This window comes from Garra rufa, chromosome 2 (genome assembly GCF_049309525.1).
Source record: "Garra rufa chromosome 2, GarRuf1.0, whole genome shotgun sequence".
NCBI lineage: Eukaryota > Metazoa > Chordata > Actinopteri > Cypriniformes > Cyprinidae > Garra > Garra rufa.
Genome location: NC_133362.1, coordinates 10899975 through 10918241, shown reverse-complemented (window position 1 = coordinate 10918241; position 18267 = coordinate 10899975). Strand labels below are relative to the sequence as shown.

Below are 18267 nucleotides of genomic sequence, written 5' to 3'. Positions count from 1 at the left end.
GGTGCCACCAAACCGCACACACGAGCATCTCCCCTGCTATGATTAGCAGCCCTGAAAGCTTATATACACATGGCCCACCTCAGCCGGTGGCGTACGGCCAGATGAACAGACATGAAAGGGAGGAAACGCCAGGAGCGTTTTTACCAGGGTCACTCTGACGACTTGAGCTAATCGTGCTCATTAGTCTGATGGTTGTAGTAGGTATCTGCGTATCTGCTGTAGGTACCACTGAAAAGCTTTGAGTGGGATGTTTGAGGTCTGGCGTGTCGTTCGTGTGGTGAATGGACGATGTTTGGTGGAAGCAGAACAGGAAGGAGTCGGCAGGGCCCGTGACCGCTCTTAAAACCTCTAATTTGGATAATTTAACTGGGAGAATAGTTTCCATGTCTGTTTGTATGAACTCTGCTTTAAAATTTGAAGTTGTTCAGACTGAAGGTTGATAAAAAGTCTGTAAATTGTGAAATTATATTATTTAATGAATTAGATGATTTAGCTTTTTTTGCCCAACAGCCACTCCAAAGTTGGACCAGCCATATTTTTATTGGAAGATTATTATATTATATTATATTATATTATATTATATTATATTATATTATATTATATTATATTATATTATATTATATTATATTATATTAATTCTTTATTTGTTTTATAATTACAATTTGTATTTATTTATTTTATAATTTGTTTTTACATTTAATTAGTATATTGAAATACTTTTGTTAAAAATGTTATATTTTTATATAAAATATTTATATATATACAAATTACAAATATTACACAAATATTAAAATTCTCTCTCTCTCTCTCTCTCTCTCTCTCTCTCTCTATATCTATATCTATATATATATATATATATAGTAATTTAATACATTTTAGATTTTTATATTAATATACATATAAAATATCTAAAATAAAATTATATATATTTTATAATCACATTTAATTCTAATTACAATTACATATAATTACATATATATAATTTTTTTAATTATATATTTGTATATTTTATAAACTTTTATAAATATTTATAATTTAGGTATTAATATACATAAAAAATATCTAAAATAAAATGATAAAAGTATCTAAACAATTATATATATATATATATATATATATATATATATATATATATATATATATAATAAATAAATAAATAAACATACAAAATATTTTATATATGTATATAAATATATCTTAAATATAAATATTTATGTTTAAAATTTAGTTTTAGTTACAATTTTAGTAGTTTTTATGTGCTTTTGTATTACTAATTAGGTTTAATTAATTTTTATAAATTTTTAATTCTGTTTTAGTTTTAGGTTGGTTATAATTTTAAATGTATTTAAAAAATTTTTTTTGTTTTTATTTGATTTACATGTATTAATTTTAAGTGCTTCAACTTAAACTAATCCAACAATAAAAATGTTCCCTTTGCTACTAGCTTAACCCTTGTGCGTTCAAAAGAAAAGTTACACACAGGTGCAAAATTGACAAAAATGTCCATGTCATAAAAATATGATTTATTAATTTTCTTTTCCACTTTCACTGATGTCGATTTTTTAACCAGGATCTGTTCTATCCATAGATACCAAACATTCATTAATTTTCAGAATTTTAACCCTTTAATTGCTGGTTTGTTTACATAATGCCGCAGGTGTTTTTTATGAAAAAATGAAAAATAGTAGTTAATTTCCATATACTAAATGATAAGCAGAATTTTTTTTCTTTGCTTATTAGCTTCTTGGGTGTGTCAATGAAGAACAACAACATTCATTTTGAGGCATTTATATTTTTTTTATGTAGTGTCAGATTTAAAAAAAAAAAAAAAAAAACTTAACACTTAATGGACAAAAAGGCCATGTCAAAAAACTGTCATAGAAATGCTATATATTAATTTTTTTTCCACTTTCACTGACTGTTGTTTTTTATCAGCATCTCTTCTATTCATAATTACCAAACGTTCATTCATTTTCAGAATTGTAATGCTTTAAAAACTGGTTTCTTTACATAATGCTCAGTGTCAGTGGGCAACACTAGCTCCAGAGCTTCCTCTGCTGAGTATCGTCTCTTCATCTTGCAAGCAATGAAATGACCAAGCCCTCAAGCACCAAATATGTATAGGTTTTGCTTTGCTAACACCTGTTTGGCTGTGCGAACACTCAAACTTTGTATAAATCTACCAGACTACACAATCAGCATTTTCATGTGGTGAAAACAAAAACAATGTGTTTAGGGGCTTCTGAACTTCTACATCAAATTCTAGCTCACCTTTTATCTCTGTACAAAAACAATAACAAATAAACAAATAAAAAAGTGCAATCAAGGATTAAAATGTGTGTTTGGGTGAAAAAAGAAAAATCCTCAAAGCTCATTAACCTTCTTTGACCTCATTCCTAGTTTTGACATGGCCCTATGACCCTGCCAAGGGTGAGACTCATATACATGGAGTGGGATTTTTGAATGCCAGTACAATATCATTTCTTTCAAACTAATTACACACATAAAATTTTCAGTAAACGCATGCAAACCACACTCTGACATCCTTACCAACATACCCACACAATTATAGCTGCATTATTTTTCCAATTGACTCTATAATAGACTAGAATATGGATAAGCAGAAAACACAAAAAAAGTGAGTAATTCTTTTATATGCCAAATGTGAAAAAATGGCACAATCTAGTAAAAAATGGTAAAAATGTAAAATTTGAAGCCTTGCCGATAGAATGAATGCCTATTAGCAAATATTGCATCATTTTGTAGTCAAATGGCACTGGGTTAAAAAATTGCAGTTTTAATGGGTTTCAATGTGGACATTTTTGTCCTTAAGGTCCTGAGTGTGAGTATTTTTTGTACGGAGGGTAAAATAGATTTTTTTGAAGGAAATGAGGGTGAAATATTAAAATTTCAATAAAAATACACACCTGAGCCAAAATTTATGCAGTTGGCATTAACACAGACACACTTAAAACAAAAAACAAAACTGAAATGAACAAAAATGTCCATAAGGTCGCACAAGGGTTAAATAAATTTAACTGTATTCACATTTAATGTTTATGTAGTGTTTTCAGCTTTATTACAGTTAACAAAATGATGATTAAAAACCCTGTTTATATATATATATATATCAGAGGTTGCATTAGACTGTTACATTGCCCGTCTTTTTGACAGACAGGGTCGTAAAAATTTGGTCATAATTCCTTATCACACGTCATTTTAATTTTCGTATTTTAATTATAACACATTTAATTGCATTTATTTTTGTTCACGTTTTAATTTTTAATATGTTGAAGAGAACAGATGAGACTGCTTAACTTTTCATGTTCAACACCACACCCCGCAGTGACATCGATTTTAATATATTCTCATTTTAATGAGCAATATTTATCAGTAAATTCCAGTCCATCTTTTGGTCTATGCTGTTTTTAGTCGATGACTAACAAGTACATAGTGCGCCTCCCATCCTATAAATCACAATGAAACAAAGTCTCAAATTTCAAATTCAATTTCATTAGGAAATTCAAGCAATAAATACCGTTTTGGCGCTCTTTAATGTGGCATGATAGATCGTTGTAGCTTCTTAGTACTACTGCGCCTGTGCTTAATGAAACGCATAGCAAAAGATTAGTAACAGTTTCTTTTTAGTTCTGGAGCAAGTTTCATATGAATTTGAATTTACACCGGTTTTAAGTTAAATTGAATCACTTTGATTATTGTCCTAGTTTGATTGCAAAAAATTAAACACACACATACAGTATATTGACAATATATTGTTTAAATATGTTTATCGTGCCGCAGATTTAGCTGACTCGTCCATGTTTTCGGACTGACATTGATATGCTGTCCTGCATGTCAAAAGTTGAACTATTTTTAACTCAACACGGCGTCTTAAAAACGTGTCAGTCCTTTTGTGAGACACTGAATAACAGTGAGACGTGCCGTAACGGCTAAAGACGTCCATCTAGTGCAAAAATGCATAGTCACCCACTTAAGAAATGCCTCAGATGAACAGTGTTTTTTTTGTGAACCCCACCCTCACATATTTATACTAGAAGCGAGTAGCACAAGTAGATTTTCTCAGGCTAATCCCCTGCTGGTTTGGGTCCACACGTTAATCCATCTATAAAGCAAAACTGCACAAAAAAATGCCTGGCTGGTGTTCATTTCACACCATGTTTAGAGGACAGAGTTTGTCGGACTCACTGTTCTTGCTCTGAATCCCAGTGTGTCAGGGTTGTGTGTGATATGCTGTGACTTGTATTAAGAATCAGCCCGAGGGACTTCCACCAGTTGCGGTTTCTCACTCTTATGGTTATTCTTTAACAGAAAGAGAAACTGCTGTATCGCTGTAACTTGCCTTTTTCTTGCTGCCTTTCAGTCACTTCTCAAATCCCAGTGAGGAACAAATACCCCGTCCGTCTCTTCGGGTGTGCGGTGACTCACTCCAGACACAGTAGCTTTCTCCTTTCATTGTTGCTAGGAGTATGAGACCCCCTGACACCGCTGGTTAGATGTCTATGTCTCTATGTACGCAAAGACTACAGGCAGTTTTAATGAAAAACCAAAAAGTCAGACTAGCCAGAGAATGAGAACAATAGCTCCAACCTTGAAAATGTCATGCAATTGGAACAGTTCTCTATGGCTCACCTTAGACTTGAGTTTTTTAGGATATTGCTAGGTTTTTTTATTATTATTATTTTTTAGGAAAAGTAAACTGTGTAATACAATACATTATTTGGGACATTTTTTTTTTTTCAAGATTTAAAAAAAAAAAAAAGTATAACATTATAAACTTACTTAGTAGAGTTTTTTTTGTTAAAAATACTATCACAGTATTTAGCATTATAAATGAAATATTAAAATGGAAAATAGTTATTTAACATGCATAAAAATAAAAATGTATTTTTTATTGTATGATTTTATAAATGTATAACATTATAAATTAATTAATACAAGTATTTTTAACAAATAAAATAGACAAAAATCAGCATTACTATCAGGAATAAATAACATTTTAAAATAGAAAATGGTTATTAAACATGCATAAAAATAAAAATTTATTTTTTATTGTATAATTTTATAAATGTATAACATTATAAATTAATTTATACAACTATTTTTAACAAAAAAACTACTATCACAGGAATAAATAACATTTTAAAATATATTAAAATAGGAAACAGTTATTTAACATGTATAAAAATAAAAAAATGTATTTAATTTTATCATTTTATAAATATATAACAATATAAAATTATGTATACAAGTATTTTTAACTAAACAATTTTGGAAAAAAAATCAGCTCTACTATCAGAAATAACATTTTAAAATATATTAAAATCAAAAATGGTTATTTAACATGTAGAAAAATCAAAATGTAATGTATTTTTAATTTTATAAATGTATAACGTTCTAAATTAATGTATAAAATTATTTTTAACAAATAAAATTGAAAAAACAAATTCAGCTCTACTATCAGGTATAAATAACATTTTAAAATATATTAAAATAGAAAATAGTTATTTGACATGTATAAAAATAAAAGTGTATTTTTAATTTGACAATTTTATAAATGTATACCATTATACATTAATTTATAAAAGTATTTTTAACAAATAAAATTGAAAAATAAATTTGCTCTACTATCAGGAATAAATAACATTTAAAAATATATATTAAAATAGAAAATAGTTATTTAACATGCATAAAATTAAAAATGTATTTTTTATTGTATAATTTTATAAATGTATAACATTATAAATTAATTTATACAACTATTTTTTACAAAAAAACTCTACTATCACAGGAATAAATAACATTTGAAAATATATTAAAATAGGAAACAGTTATTTAACATGTATAAAAATAAAAAAAATAATGTATTTAATTTTATAATTTTATAAATATATAACAATATAAAATAATGCATACAAGTATTTTTAACTAAACAATTTTGAAAAAAAAATCAGCTCTACTATCAGGAATAAATAACATTTTAAAATATATTAAAATCAAAAATGGTTATTTAACATGTACAAAAATTCAAATCTAATGTATTTTTAATTTTATAAATGTATAACGTTCTAAATTAATGTATAAAATTATTTTTAACAAATAAAATTGAAAAAACCAATGCAACTCTACTATCAGGAATAAATAACATTTTAAAATATATTAAAATAGAAATAGTTATTTGACATGTATAAAAATAAAAATGTATTTTTAATTTGACAATTTTATAAATGTATACCATTATACATTAATTTATAAAAGTATTTTTAACAAATAAAATTGAAAAATAAATCTGCTCTACTATCAGGAATAAATAACATTTTAAAATATATATTAAAATAGAAAATAGTTATTTAACATGCATAAAATAAAAATGTATTTTTAATTTGACAATTTTATAAATGTATAACATCATAAATTAATTTATAAAAGTATTTTTAACAAATAAAAAACAACAACTTTATTATCAGGACTAAATAATATTTTTAATAATTAATTAATTAAAATAAGAAATTAGTTATTTTCCATGTATAAAAATAACAATTTAATCTAATGTATTTTTAATTTTATAATTTTATAAATGTATAACAAATTATTTTGTTATTGAAAATTAACAAATAAAATTGAAAAAAAAAATCAGCTCTACTATCAGGAATAAATATTTTAATATTTATTAAAATAGAAAATAGTTGATTAACATGTATAAAAATAAAAAATATTATGTATTTTTATTTTTAGAATTGTATAAATGTGTGACATTATACATTTTTTTATCAACAAAAAATCCAATGCACATACAATTTCTATTACAATAAAATTCATTTCAAATCTATGTGCCATTTTGGATTGGTTGGATTGCATTGATTTGTTATTCCATTAGCTAGCTATAAACAATTTAACTAATTGAAAGATTCTCTTCACCTGAACTAAAACCGCAGAAAAACTATGACATATCTTGCAGCATCGCTCAAAAAGCAATGCATACTAATATTGCATTAAGAGTTTTTTCGTAATGCAGCGACAAGTGAAAACAAGTTTGAAAAAACCCTGTCTGTCTCTCTCCCTCTTCTTTATGTCTGTCTGTCCCCTCTGTCATGTCCCCCTCTGCATCTTTCTCTCTTCACCCTCTCGAGCAGCCAGGAGCTACGGTCGCAGAAGAGGTAACCTATCGCCTTCTCTGTTTGTGCTCGCAGAAATGATGGGGCTTAATTCTTTATTGTCTCTGAGGGTCACTGACGTGCAAATAATACTTGCTTCATTTGTGTAGTGATTGCATTAATGCATATTAATTTTGCCAATGTTTTCTGCCAATAATTCAAATATTGTCTCCTTTTATGTTATTGCATATAAACAAAGGAATATTTTACCCATTGGTTTCATAACAAAATAGTCAACAGATGGTAAAATATTATTTAGAAAGCTGACAAACCGTGTTTGAAGTTTATCATATGGGCTTGCTGCAACTCTAATTTCAAGCGTTGGTCTAATTCTGTCATCCAGTTCTGTGTCAGCGGGTTTTATGTTGGCTTTCGCTCTACTTTTGTTCAAGCGCTCCTCTCATACCCCTTTTCCACCATGAACCACTAATCTTAAAACTACAATGTCCAAAGCTGTCTGAAAATCCCCAATGTGGTGTCATGCCTTTAGTTAAAGGAGAAGTTCACTTCCAGAATGAAAATTTCCTGATGATTTACTCACCCCCCATATCATCCAAAATGTCTTTTTTTTTCTTCAGTAGAAAAGAAATTAAGTTTTTTGGAGGAAAACATTCCAGGATTTCTCCACAGTGGACTTCAATGGGGATCAACGGGTTGAAGGTCCAAATTGCCGTTTCAAGAGCAGAGCCTAGTGCAAGACAAGAATTTGTGGTTAAAAAGTATATACATTTTTATTTTATTTTTTTGAATAACTGATAATTTCACCAGATAAGACCCTTATTCGTCGGCTGGGGTCATGTAGAGCCCTTTGAAGCTGTATTGAAACTGCAGTTTGCACCCTCAACCTGTTGGCCACCATTGAAATCCACTATATGGAGAAAAATCCTGGAATGTTTTCCTCAAAAACCACAGTTTCTCTGTTGCTGATGACAGAAAGACATGAACATCTTTGTGAGTTCATTATTATTTCTGGTTTAAAAAATGATCAATTAAGACAACATTATGACATTAAATTGAATAACTTTGCATGTTTAAATATGTTCTCAATAATAGGAATAAGAATGGAAAAGGGATATCAGTGTTTGTGTCTAAGGGTCTTCAGATCACAGCACTAATTGTTATTTAATATTTGTATTTTTTTTGCATTGCATTGCGTTATGAAAATGTGCCATGTTTTATTATGCTTTGGAAATTAATGCCTACTGTACCTCATTCCATTGATCACATTTCTGTTTTTTTAACATGTTAACACTTTAACATATTGTTATTTGTAAATTTAGGAGATTTTTATTTTTATGGGTGATTAAATGCATCATTTTATAAAATCTTCAGTGTTTCTTTTCACTTTGGTACAATCCAGTTTTATGTAATGTTTAATTAATTATTATTTGTAAGGCAAAATATATGGTTATGTATGCTATTGAAATCATAATCATAAGATATGTGTAAACCGCCGTTCAAAGTTTGGGGTTGGTATTATTTTTTAAAATGTTTTTATTAGAAGTTGCCAGGGCTGTATTTAAATGATCAAAAATAAGATCAGTGATGCTGTTAAATAATATTACTGTTTAAAATGACTGTTTTCTGTTTGAATACATTTTACAATGTAATTTATTTCTGTAACGCAAAACTGAATTTTCAGCATAATTACTCCAGTCTTCAGTGTCACATGATTCTTCAGAAATCATTCTAATGTGCTGATTTGCTGTTCAAGAAACATTTCTAATTATTATTATTTTCAATGTTGAAAACAGTGGTCCTGCTATATATTCGTGTGGAAACTGTTTTTTTTTTCATCAATATACAGGAAAAATGCCTCAAGTTTAATATAAGTATTATTTCATTACAGTCACTTTAATCATCAATTTAATGTCTCCTAGTGGGTATTAAATAAATTAGTGCTGTCAAACGATTAATCGTGATTAATCGCATCCAAAATAAAAGTTGTTGTTTACATAATATATGTGTGTGTACTATGTATATATAAATACACACACATACAGTATATATTTTGAGAATATTTTCTATATTTATTTTGAAAAACATTTTTATTCAATAATTAATATTATATATAAATATATTTAATATATAAACATAACATATTTGGACTTAAATGCATCCATGCATATGTGAGTATTTATATATACATATTAAATATACACAGTACACACACATATATTTTGTAAACAACAACTTTTATTTTGGATGCAATTAATCACGATTAATCGTTTGACAGCGCTAAAAAAATGTATATATATATAATATATATATTTTTTTTTTACTGTAGACACCCCAAACTTTTGAACGGTAGTATATTATATTAAAATAATATTACAAATTTCAGTAAGTTTAAAATTAATCGTTGTAGAAAGTAAGTGTTTTTATTTTTTTTGTCCACTAATCTGTTTCTCTCCTCTGGCTTTCTCTCTCTTTCATCTCTTTTCCTGTGTGATTCCTCCTTTTCTCCTTTTCTTCTATTTGTTGTCTTTACTTCCTGTTGCAGGTCGCTCTTCACTGTTTCCTTTTGAGGATGGCTTCCTGGACGACGGTCATGGGGATCAGTCGCTGACCCCTGGCCTGAGCTCGCCCACCCGCTGTCAGAATGGAGAGAGGATGGAGCGCTACTCCAGGAAGGTGTTTGTTGGTGGACTGCCCCCCGACATAGATGAAGGTACATAGACACACAATTTTACGAAAAAAACAAAAACAAAATTCAACTGAAAATTATTAAAATAAAAGCTAGTAAAATAACATCTGTTTGTAGTTGCTATAATTGACAAATAAATAAAGGAATTAAAAAAATATTATTCTTTTTTTGATCATTTAGGCCAGTTTTTTTTTTTTGTAATAAAATAAAAAAAAAAATGAAATAATAAAAGAACAAAATACAATAAAATATAAAGTAAAGTTAAATAAAGCAAAAGTAAATAAAATTAAAAAAAAGAAAGAAAAAAGAAATCATAGAACTTTAACGGTACTTTGTGAAAATGTGGGAACTTTTTGATCATTTAGACCTGTTTTTCACCTGGTTAAAAATAAAATAAATACAAAATAACACATAAAATATAATAAATACATATTAAAATGTAAAATACAATAAAATATAAAATAAAGTAAAACAAAATAAAATAAAATTTATTTAAATAAAATTACATTAAATTAAATTAAATCTAAAATAAAATACCAAATAATATCTAAAATACAATAAAGGTATTAAAAAAAATAATAGAAATGATAGAACTGTTTTGACAATTTGTGGGAATGTGGGAACTATTTTCTGATCATTTAAACCTGTTTTTTGAAAAAAATAAAATAAAATACAATAAAATACATAAGAAAATACAAAATAAAATATAAAATACAATAAAATATAAAAGAAACTTAAAATAAAATTACATTTTAAATTTAAATACATTATATTAAATATAAAGTAAAATAAAATATAAAATAGAATAAACGACAATAAAATTTAAAATAAAGTAAAACTAAATAAAATAAAATTACATTTTATAATTAAATATTTGTTTACATTTTTTTATTAAATAAAATTACATTAAATTAAATTAAATCTAAAATAAAATACCAAATAATGTCTAAAATACAATAAAGGTATTAAAAAAATAATAGAAATGATAGAACTGTTTTGACAATTTGTGGGAATGTGGGAACTATTTTCTGATCATTTAAACCTGTTTTAAAAAAAAAAATACATAAGAAAATACAAAATAAAATATAAAATACAATAAAATATAAAAGAAACTTAAAATAAAATTACATTTTAAATTTAAATACATTATATTAAATATAAAGTAAAATAAAATATAAAATAGAATAAACGACAATAAAATTTAAAATAAAGTAAAACTAAATAAAATAAAATTACATTTTATAATTAAATATTTGTTTACATTTTTTTATTAAATAAAATTACATTAAATTAAATTAAATCTAAAATAAAATACCAAATAATGTCTAAAATACAATAAAGGTATTAAAAAAATAATAGAAATGATAGAACTGTTTTGACAATTTGTGGGAATGTGGGAACTATTTTCTGATCATTTAAACCTGTTTTTAAAAAAAAAAAAAAAAAAATACATAAGAAAATACAAAATAAAATATAAAATACAATAAAATATAAAAGAAACTTAAAATAAAATTACATTTTAAATTTAAATACATTATATTAAATATAAAGTAAAATAAAATATAAAATAGAATAAACGACAATAAAATTTAAAATAAAGTAAAACTAAATAAAATAAAATTACATTTTATAATTACATAAAAATTTGTTTACATTTTTTATTAAATAAAATTACATTAAATTAAATTAAATCTAAAATAAAATACCAAATAATGTCTAAAATACAATAAAGGTATTAAAAAAATAATAGAAATGATAGAACTGTTTTGACAATTTGCGAGAATGTGGGAACTATTTTCTGATCATTTAAACCTGCTTTTTGAAAAAATAAAATACAAATAAAATAAGATAAAATACATAAGAAAATACAAAATAAAATATAAAAGAAACTTAAAATAAAATTACATTTTAAATTTAAATACATTATATTAAATATAAACTACAATAAAATATAAAATAAAGTAAAACTAAATAAAATTACATTTTAAATTGAACTAAAAATAAAATAATATAAATAAAATTAAATAAAAGATTTACCACTGACCCATAGTATATCTTCAGACCAGAATATTATATACATTAATCTATTTTGCAGAATTGGAGTCCACTGCTTTATTATATATAGGAGATGCAGTTACTCCTTGCTTTTTTACAATATTTAAAATCCATATTTTTGGCCTAAATATTTTCCATTTTTCCTACAGATGAGATCACCAACAGTTTCCGACGCTACGGTCACCTGGTGGTGGACTGGCCTCATAAAGCAGAAAGCAAATCCTACTTTCCCCCTAAAGGTAATGACATTGACATCATCTCTCCTGCAGCACTTCAATACAGCTGCAGATGTTTAACGAATCAGTGACCGAATGATTCCCCTCTGTTTGTGTGAAAATAGTGAAAGTATTACATCACAACCGGTCAGAGAGAACTTGTAATTCTTCTCAAATGAGTCTATTATGTGGATGCTGGTCAGCGTTGAGTCTCAGAGCATCAGGAAACTGTTGTGCTGTGCATAAGATTGGTCTCTATCGGTTCAAAATGCCTCCAGGTGTTCATTGCTGTGGCTTGAACAGACGCAAACAGACAAGTACTTACAGAAACACACCTAGAGGGAGAAACCCACTGCATTTCATCATGTTACACACGTACATGTTTGTGTGAATAGCTGAAAAGAGCTGACAGAGTTTGTTTGGAAAGGGTAAACAGGGCACATATGATATACTATATACTTCATATGGGATTAGTATAAGTAAATGTCACTTGGTTTGATATTTTTTGTTATATAATGCAGGGATTTTTTAGTCCAAGTACTTTTTGAGCCCACTGTACTTTTCTGCTCTGTGTAATGATTTGCACTTGTGGATTTTATATATTTGGCCTCCTTCTGTCCTCGTGCCTGCGCCGTCCTTTCGCCATGTGTAAGTGCCGTTTGCAGATGTGCTCGTTGTTCGTCCAGCTCATATGAAACACTGATCCAGACTGAGTGAATGGAAGATGCTGGTCATCTTTCCATCCAGTGTTGTGTAAAGCGTCGTGACTCACAGTGGGCAGGACTGAGGTCAGCGCTGAGGCTCTAAATACATTAAATAGGGTTAAATGCCTTCTTGAGGTGCTGTTATACGCTTATCAGTAACGCTGGGATTTATTCTCCTCAGAAACCAGCTGGAAAGCAGGATGGAAGTGAAGGTTTAGGTGGTTAACATGGTGCACTTAGCCCCTGCTGGTGGGTGCAGGAGTTACACAATCAAAACAAAAGCCATTGTTTTTACTACAAACCATTCAAAAGTTGTTTATTCTGAGAAATATATATTTTTTGCATATATAAATAGTAAATATTTAATTATATTTTATCATAGTAAAATACAGTAGTTCATTTAGAGTAAAGTGTGAAAATATTATTATTATTATTATTATTATTATTTGTAAATAATAATTACTATAATAATAATGCATTTTTTAAATATTTAAAAAATATTTACAAATGTATTTAATAATTAAATATATTTCAATTAGATTTATGTATTTTAATTACATTTAAATATGTTTACATGATTTAATAATTCCATGAAGAAAATGTATTATTCTTCATAAGCTGTAATTGAGTAAAATGTTTATTTTTGGGGATTTATTTATTATATTTAATAAAAAAAAGATCAGGAGATGGTCTCTAAAAGTTGCAGTGTATTCTAATAAATCCTTTTTTTTTTTAGCAAATATGTTGTTAGATTATTATTATTATTATTATTATTATTATTATTATTATTATTTATAAATAAGAAGTACTATAATAAAATATTAAATTATATATATAAACTAATAAAAAATAAAAGAAAAATAAATAAGATATTTAGTTATGACCCAAAGTATATCTTCAGACCAAAATAAATAATAAATAAATAAATTTTTAATTATTAAAAATATTATTTATAAAAAAAAAATATTATAATAATGGTCATTTTAAAATATTTAATATGTAAACTGTATTTGAATTTAATTAAATTTTAAAATAATTTTAATTAAATTAAATATGTTTACATGATTATAAAAATTTCATGAAGAAAAAAATCTTTCAGATATATTTATTATTATTCATCATAACCTGTAATTTAGTAGAATAATTCCAATCTAAATTTATGTTTTGGGATTTATTTATTATATTTAAGCTCAGGAGATGGTCTCCAGAAGTTGTTAAGTCTATTCTGATGAATAAGTTTTTGTGAGGATGGTAAATATTTTATTATATTTTAATATAGTAGATATTTTACCAGTGTGTTCATAAAAGTGTGAAAATATTTTTGAAAACAGTAGTTCATTTAGGGTCAAGGAGGTAATATATAATAATAATAATAATATTAATTATTATTATTATTAAAGCCACAATAATAATATATATTAAACAATTTTAAATGTATTTAATATTAAATATACTTTAATTATTTACATATTTACATTTAAATGATAAAATAATTATATTTAAATGTTTACTTTTAAATGTTTCTTTCAAACTTCTTTATTCAGTATTTATTTTATATTATATTATATTATTACGCTATTCATCTTTAATTGAGTAGAATAATCCAATCTGAATGTATTTTTATGCATTTGTGTATTATTTTTAAGCTCTATACACTATATGTACATGAATCTCTCCCAACACACTCCTCTGATTTCTTCTGATGTCTTTGATAGACTTTCCCAAGGTTGTTCATATTTTTGTTCCTTCTACTCCTTATACACTGTCTCTCTCTTTCCCTGGGGCAGAACGCCGTGTTCTTTTCTTCCCTCTGGTCGTTCTGCTGGCTCTGATCCTGATGTTGTCAAACTGCAGTGTTAGAGAGGGAAAACACTCCTTAAGGAGGGCTCGAGCATGATCGACGTTATAAATTCACAGACAAACAGCGTATGTGCTTTCTAAAGCAGTCAGGTTAATGCAGAATGCATGTTTAGATTCAGAGAAGCAAGAGAAAAATGTCAAACAATAACCACTCTATATAAACTTACAAAAATTAATAGATTCGATCCTGGATGGTTGAGCAAAAATACATGATATAATAATAGACTGCTATAGAATCCATAGAGATTGACTGTGTTGCTTAGTTAATGTCATAGGAATTTGCTTAACAATATTGTTTGACAAAGACAATTTGTGACTTTGATATTTCGTTTATGTGAAATAAATATGACAGTAGCAAGTTGTAGACAATTTTATTTCCACAGTTTTCAGCTACAATAAACAGCATGTCCCAATTTCACCTCAGCATAGCCCCGCCCCTTGTCCCACCCACTCAAGCATGCTCCTCCCACATTTAGTTGTAGCTCTCACAGCAGATACAGGAATGAAACAGTGTCCTGTGACTACACAAAAGAGCATAAACAACCACTGTCTCTCGCTCTCTCTCTCTCTGATCATCAGAATGAATGGTTACTGTTATTACAGACTGGTTGTGTTTATTCCTCCAGATGCAGACTCGGTTCAGTCTGTGCCGTCAGCAGCGGTTATGTGCTTCCTGTGTTCTGAGCTCTTCTGGTCTTGGCTGCAGTCTGACTCTGTGCAGCCAGAGATTGTCTCATCTCTTATGCTCTTCCTTCTGCAGGTTACGCTTTCCTGCTCTTCCAGGAGGAGAGTTCGGTTCAGGCTCTCATTGATGCCTGCATTGAGGAGGACGGGAAACTCTACCTTTGTGTCTCGAGCCCCACTATTAAAGATAAACCAGTGAGTAAAGCACTGCCACATCACAGAAGCAATGTTCCGAGGAGATCAGATTTTTAAATGATTTTTGATGATGATAATTATTTTTAATAATTAAATACATTTAAATAATTAAATTATATTTAATTCTATAACAATTATATTAATGTATGGAAAGGAGGAAAGGAAAGGAGGTGAAGTGAGGCCAAGTATGGTGACCCATACTAGGAATTTGTGCTCTGCATTTAACCCATCCAAGTGCACACACACAGTAGTGAACACACACACACCGTGAACACACACCCGGAGCAGTGGGCAGCCATTGCTGCGGCGCCCGGGGAGCAGTTGGGGGAACGGTGCCTTGCTCAAGGGACTCACCTCAGTCGTGGCATTGAGGGTGGAGAGAGTGCTGTACATTCACAATCTCCACCTACAATCCCTGCCGGACCTGGGACTCGAACCTGCAACCTTTGGGTTACAGGTCCGACTCCCTAACCATTAGGCCACGGCTGCCCCAGTATGTGACCCTAGACCACAAAACCAGTCATAAGGGTCAATTTTTCATCATCATCTAAAATTGATTTCATTGATGTATGATTTGTTAGGATAGGTAGATACAACTATTTGAAAATCTGGAGTCTGAGGGTGCAAAATAAATAAAAATATTGAGAAAAGCGTCTTTAAAGTTGTCCACTGAAGTTCTTTGCAATGCATGTTACTACGGTAGGAAATTTACTAAATATCTTCATGGAACATGATCTTTACTTGATATCCTAATAATTTTTGGCATAAAAGAAAAATTGGTCATTTTAACCCATACAATGTATTTTTGGCTATTGCTACAAATATACCGTGCTACCTAAGACTGGTTTTGTGGTCCAGGGTCACATATATTGAAGTATATTATATATTTAAAATATTTTCATTTTAAAAATTACATATATATATATATATATATACATATATATTGTGTGTGTGTGTGTGTGTGTGTGTGTGTGTGTGTGTTTACATAAAATGTATATGTAAAATATGAGACGTGTGTAATTCTAAAATTTATATATTTGTGTGATATTTATCTATACACTACCGTTCAAAAGTCTGGAATAAGAAAGACTTTTAATGATTTTTAAAGAAGTCTCTTATGCTCTTTAAAGTTGCATTTATATTTGATCAAAAATACAAAAGAAGCTATAATATTATAAAATATTATTGCAATATAAAATAATGTTTTACTATTTTAATATACTGAAACATAATATATTCCTGTGATCAAAGCAGAATTTTCTGAAACATTTTTTGCTTCTTAGTTTTTTTTTTTTTGGAACCTGTGATACTTTTTGTAGGAAGAATAAAAAGAAAAAAAGAACAGGACTTGTTTAAAAAAAAAAAGAAATCTTTTGTAATAATATACACTATTGTTCAAATGCTTGGGGTTAGTCATTTTTTCTCTTTTTTTTTTTTTAAATCAAATTAATATTTTTCTCAGCAAGCATCTGTTAAATTAATACAAAGTGATGGTAAAGACTTACATTGTTTGGAAATATTTCTGTTTTCAATAAATGCTGTTCTTTTTAACTTTTATTCATCAAAGAATGCTGAAAAACGTATCACAGGTTCCAAAAAAATATTAAACTGCAAAAACGGTTTCCAACATTGATAATAAATCAGCATATTGTTCATAAATCAGAATGATTTCTGAAGGATCATGTGACACTGAAGACTTGAGTAATGGATGATGAAAATTGCATCACATGATTGAATTATATTTTACAGTATATTAAAACAGAAAGCTGTTCTTTTATATTGTAATAATATTTCACAATATTAATTTTAACATTATATTAAAATATAATAAATACAATATATTTATTAAATTACATATATAGCAAACCAAAAATTCTGACACCCAATATAATTTTTGATATTTTTTTGTTAGTGGGTGCAGAACACTATAGTTCATTTATGTAAGTAAGGATAGCAAAATATTATTCCCAAAAATTCTTCATACAGTGGACTACCAGTAAAAATGTTAAAAAATAAAAACCTGACCATGTTTTGCTTGAGCATTTTTTTTTTATTTATTGCTAATGTGACCTTTTTACACCACAGACTGAACAAAATCAAGCATTGCTTGGTAATTGTTCAACAAAGTATTGATATTTGCGTAAATATTGTCATATTAACTAACAGTTGCCTGAATTTTTGGTTGATTATATTCCATTATATACCTTTCTGTCAAAGTTATCTGACATTATCAAGATGAATTTGTTCTGAACTCTGAGTTCTTGTCACATTTTATTGCCATTTTCTAAACTATAGCGAAAATATAGTTTAGCGTGATAATGTGAGAAATGTTAAAGGTGTCTGAATAAATTTTGGTTTGACTGTATAATTAACATATAATTATATATATGATCAATTTTGCTAATTAATTACATAAAATATGCTTATATAAATCATTTGTGTAATAAGCTAATATAATTTACAGGGTTTCACCTGACCTTCTCACAGAAAACTAGTTTGGCCCTACTTAGGTCTTAAGGCCTTTAGGTCTTAAAACGTGCATCTTGCATTGAATATCTTCTAGAGATTAACAATTTTTCGTTCTCAGGTCCAGATTCGCCCGTGGAACCTGAGTGACAGTGATTTCGTGATGGATGGCTCTCAGCCTCTTGACCCACGCAAGACCATTTTTGTGGGAGGCGTTCCACGACCTCTACGAGCAGGTGAATTTCTCTCTCATGCAGTATCTCTTGTGC

General features: G+C 27.9%; 1 protein-coding gene across 1 annotated transcript in view; it reads left to right on the top strand.

The window, feature by feature from the left end:
- cpeb3 (cytoplasmic polyadenylation element binding protein 3) overlaps positions 1-18267 on the top strand; it is a 36978-nt gene that overhangs the window by 12202 nt on the left and 6509 nt on the right. The window contains exons 3-9 of the mRNA XM_073834863.1: positions 2267-2282; positions 3632-3636; positions 7152-7175; positions 9676-9843; positions 12024-12113; positions 15414-15532; positions 18120-18234. Coding sequence (XP_073690964.1) covers positions 2267-2282; positions 3632-3636; positions 7152-7175; positions 9676-9843; positions 12024-12113; positions 15414-15532; positions 18120-18234 — 537 coding nt within the window. The remainder of the gene's footprint in view (positions 1-2266; positions 2283-3631; positions 3637-7151; positions 7176-9675; positions 9844-12023; positions 12114-15413; positions 15533-18119; positions 18235-18267) is intronic.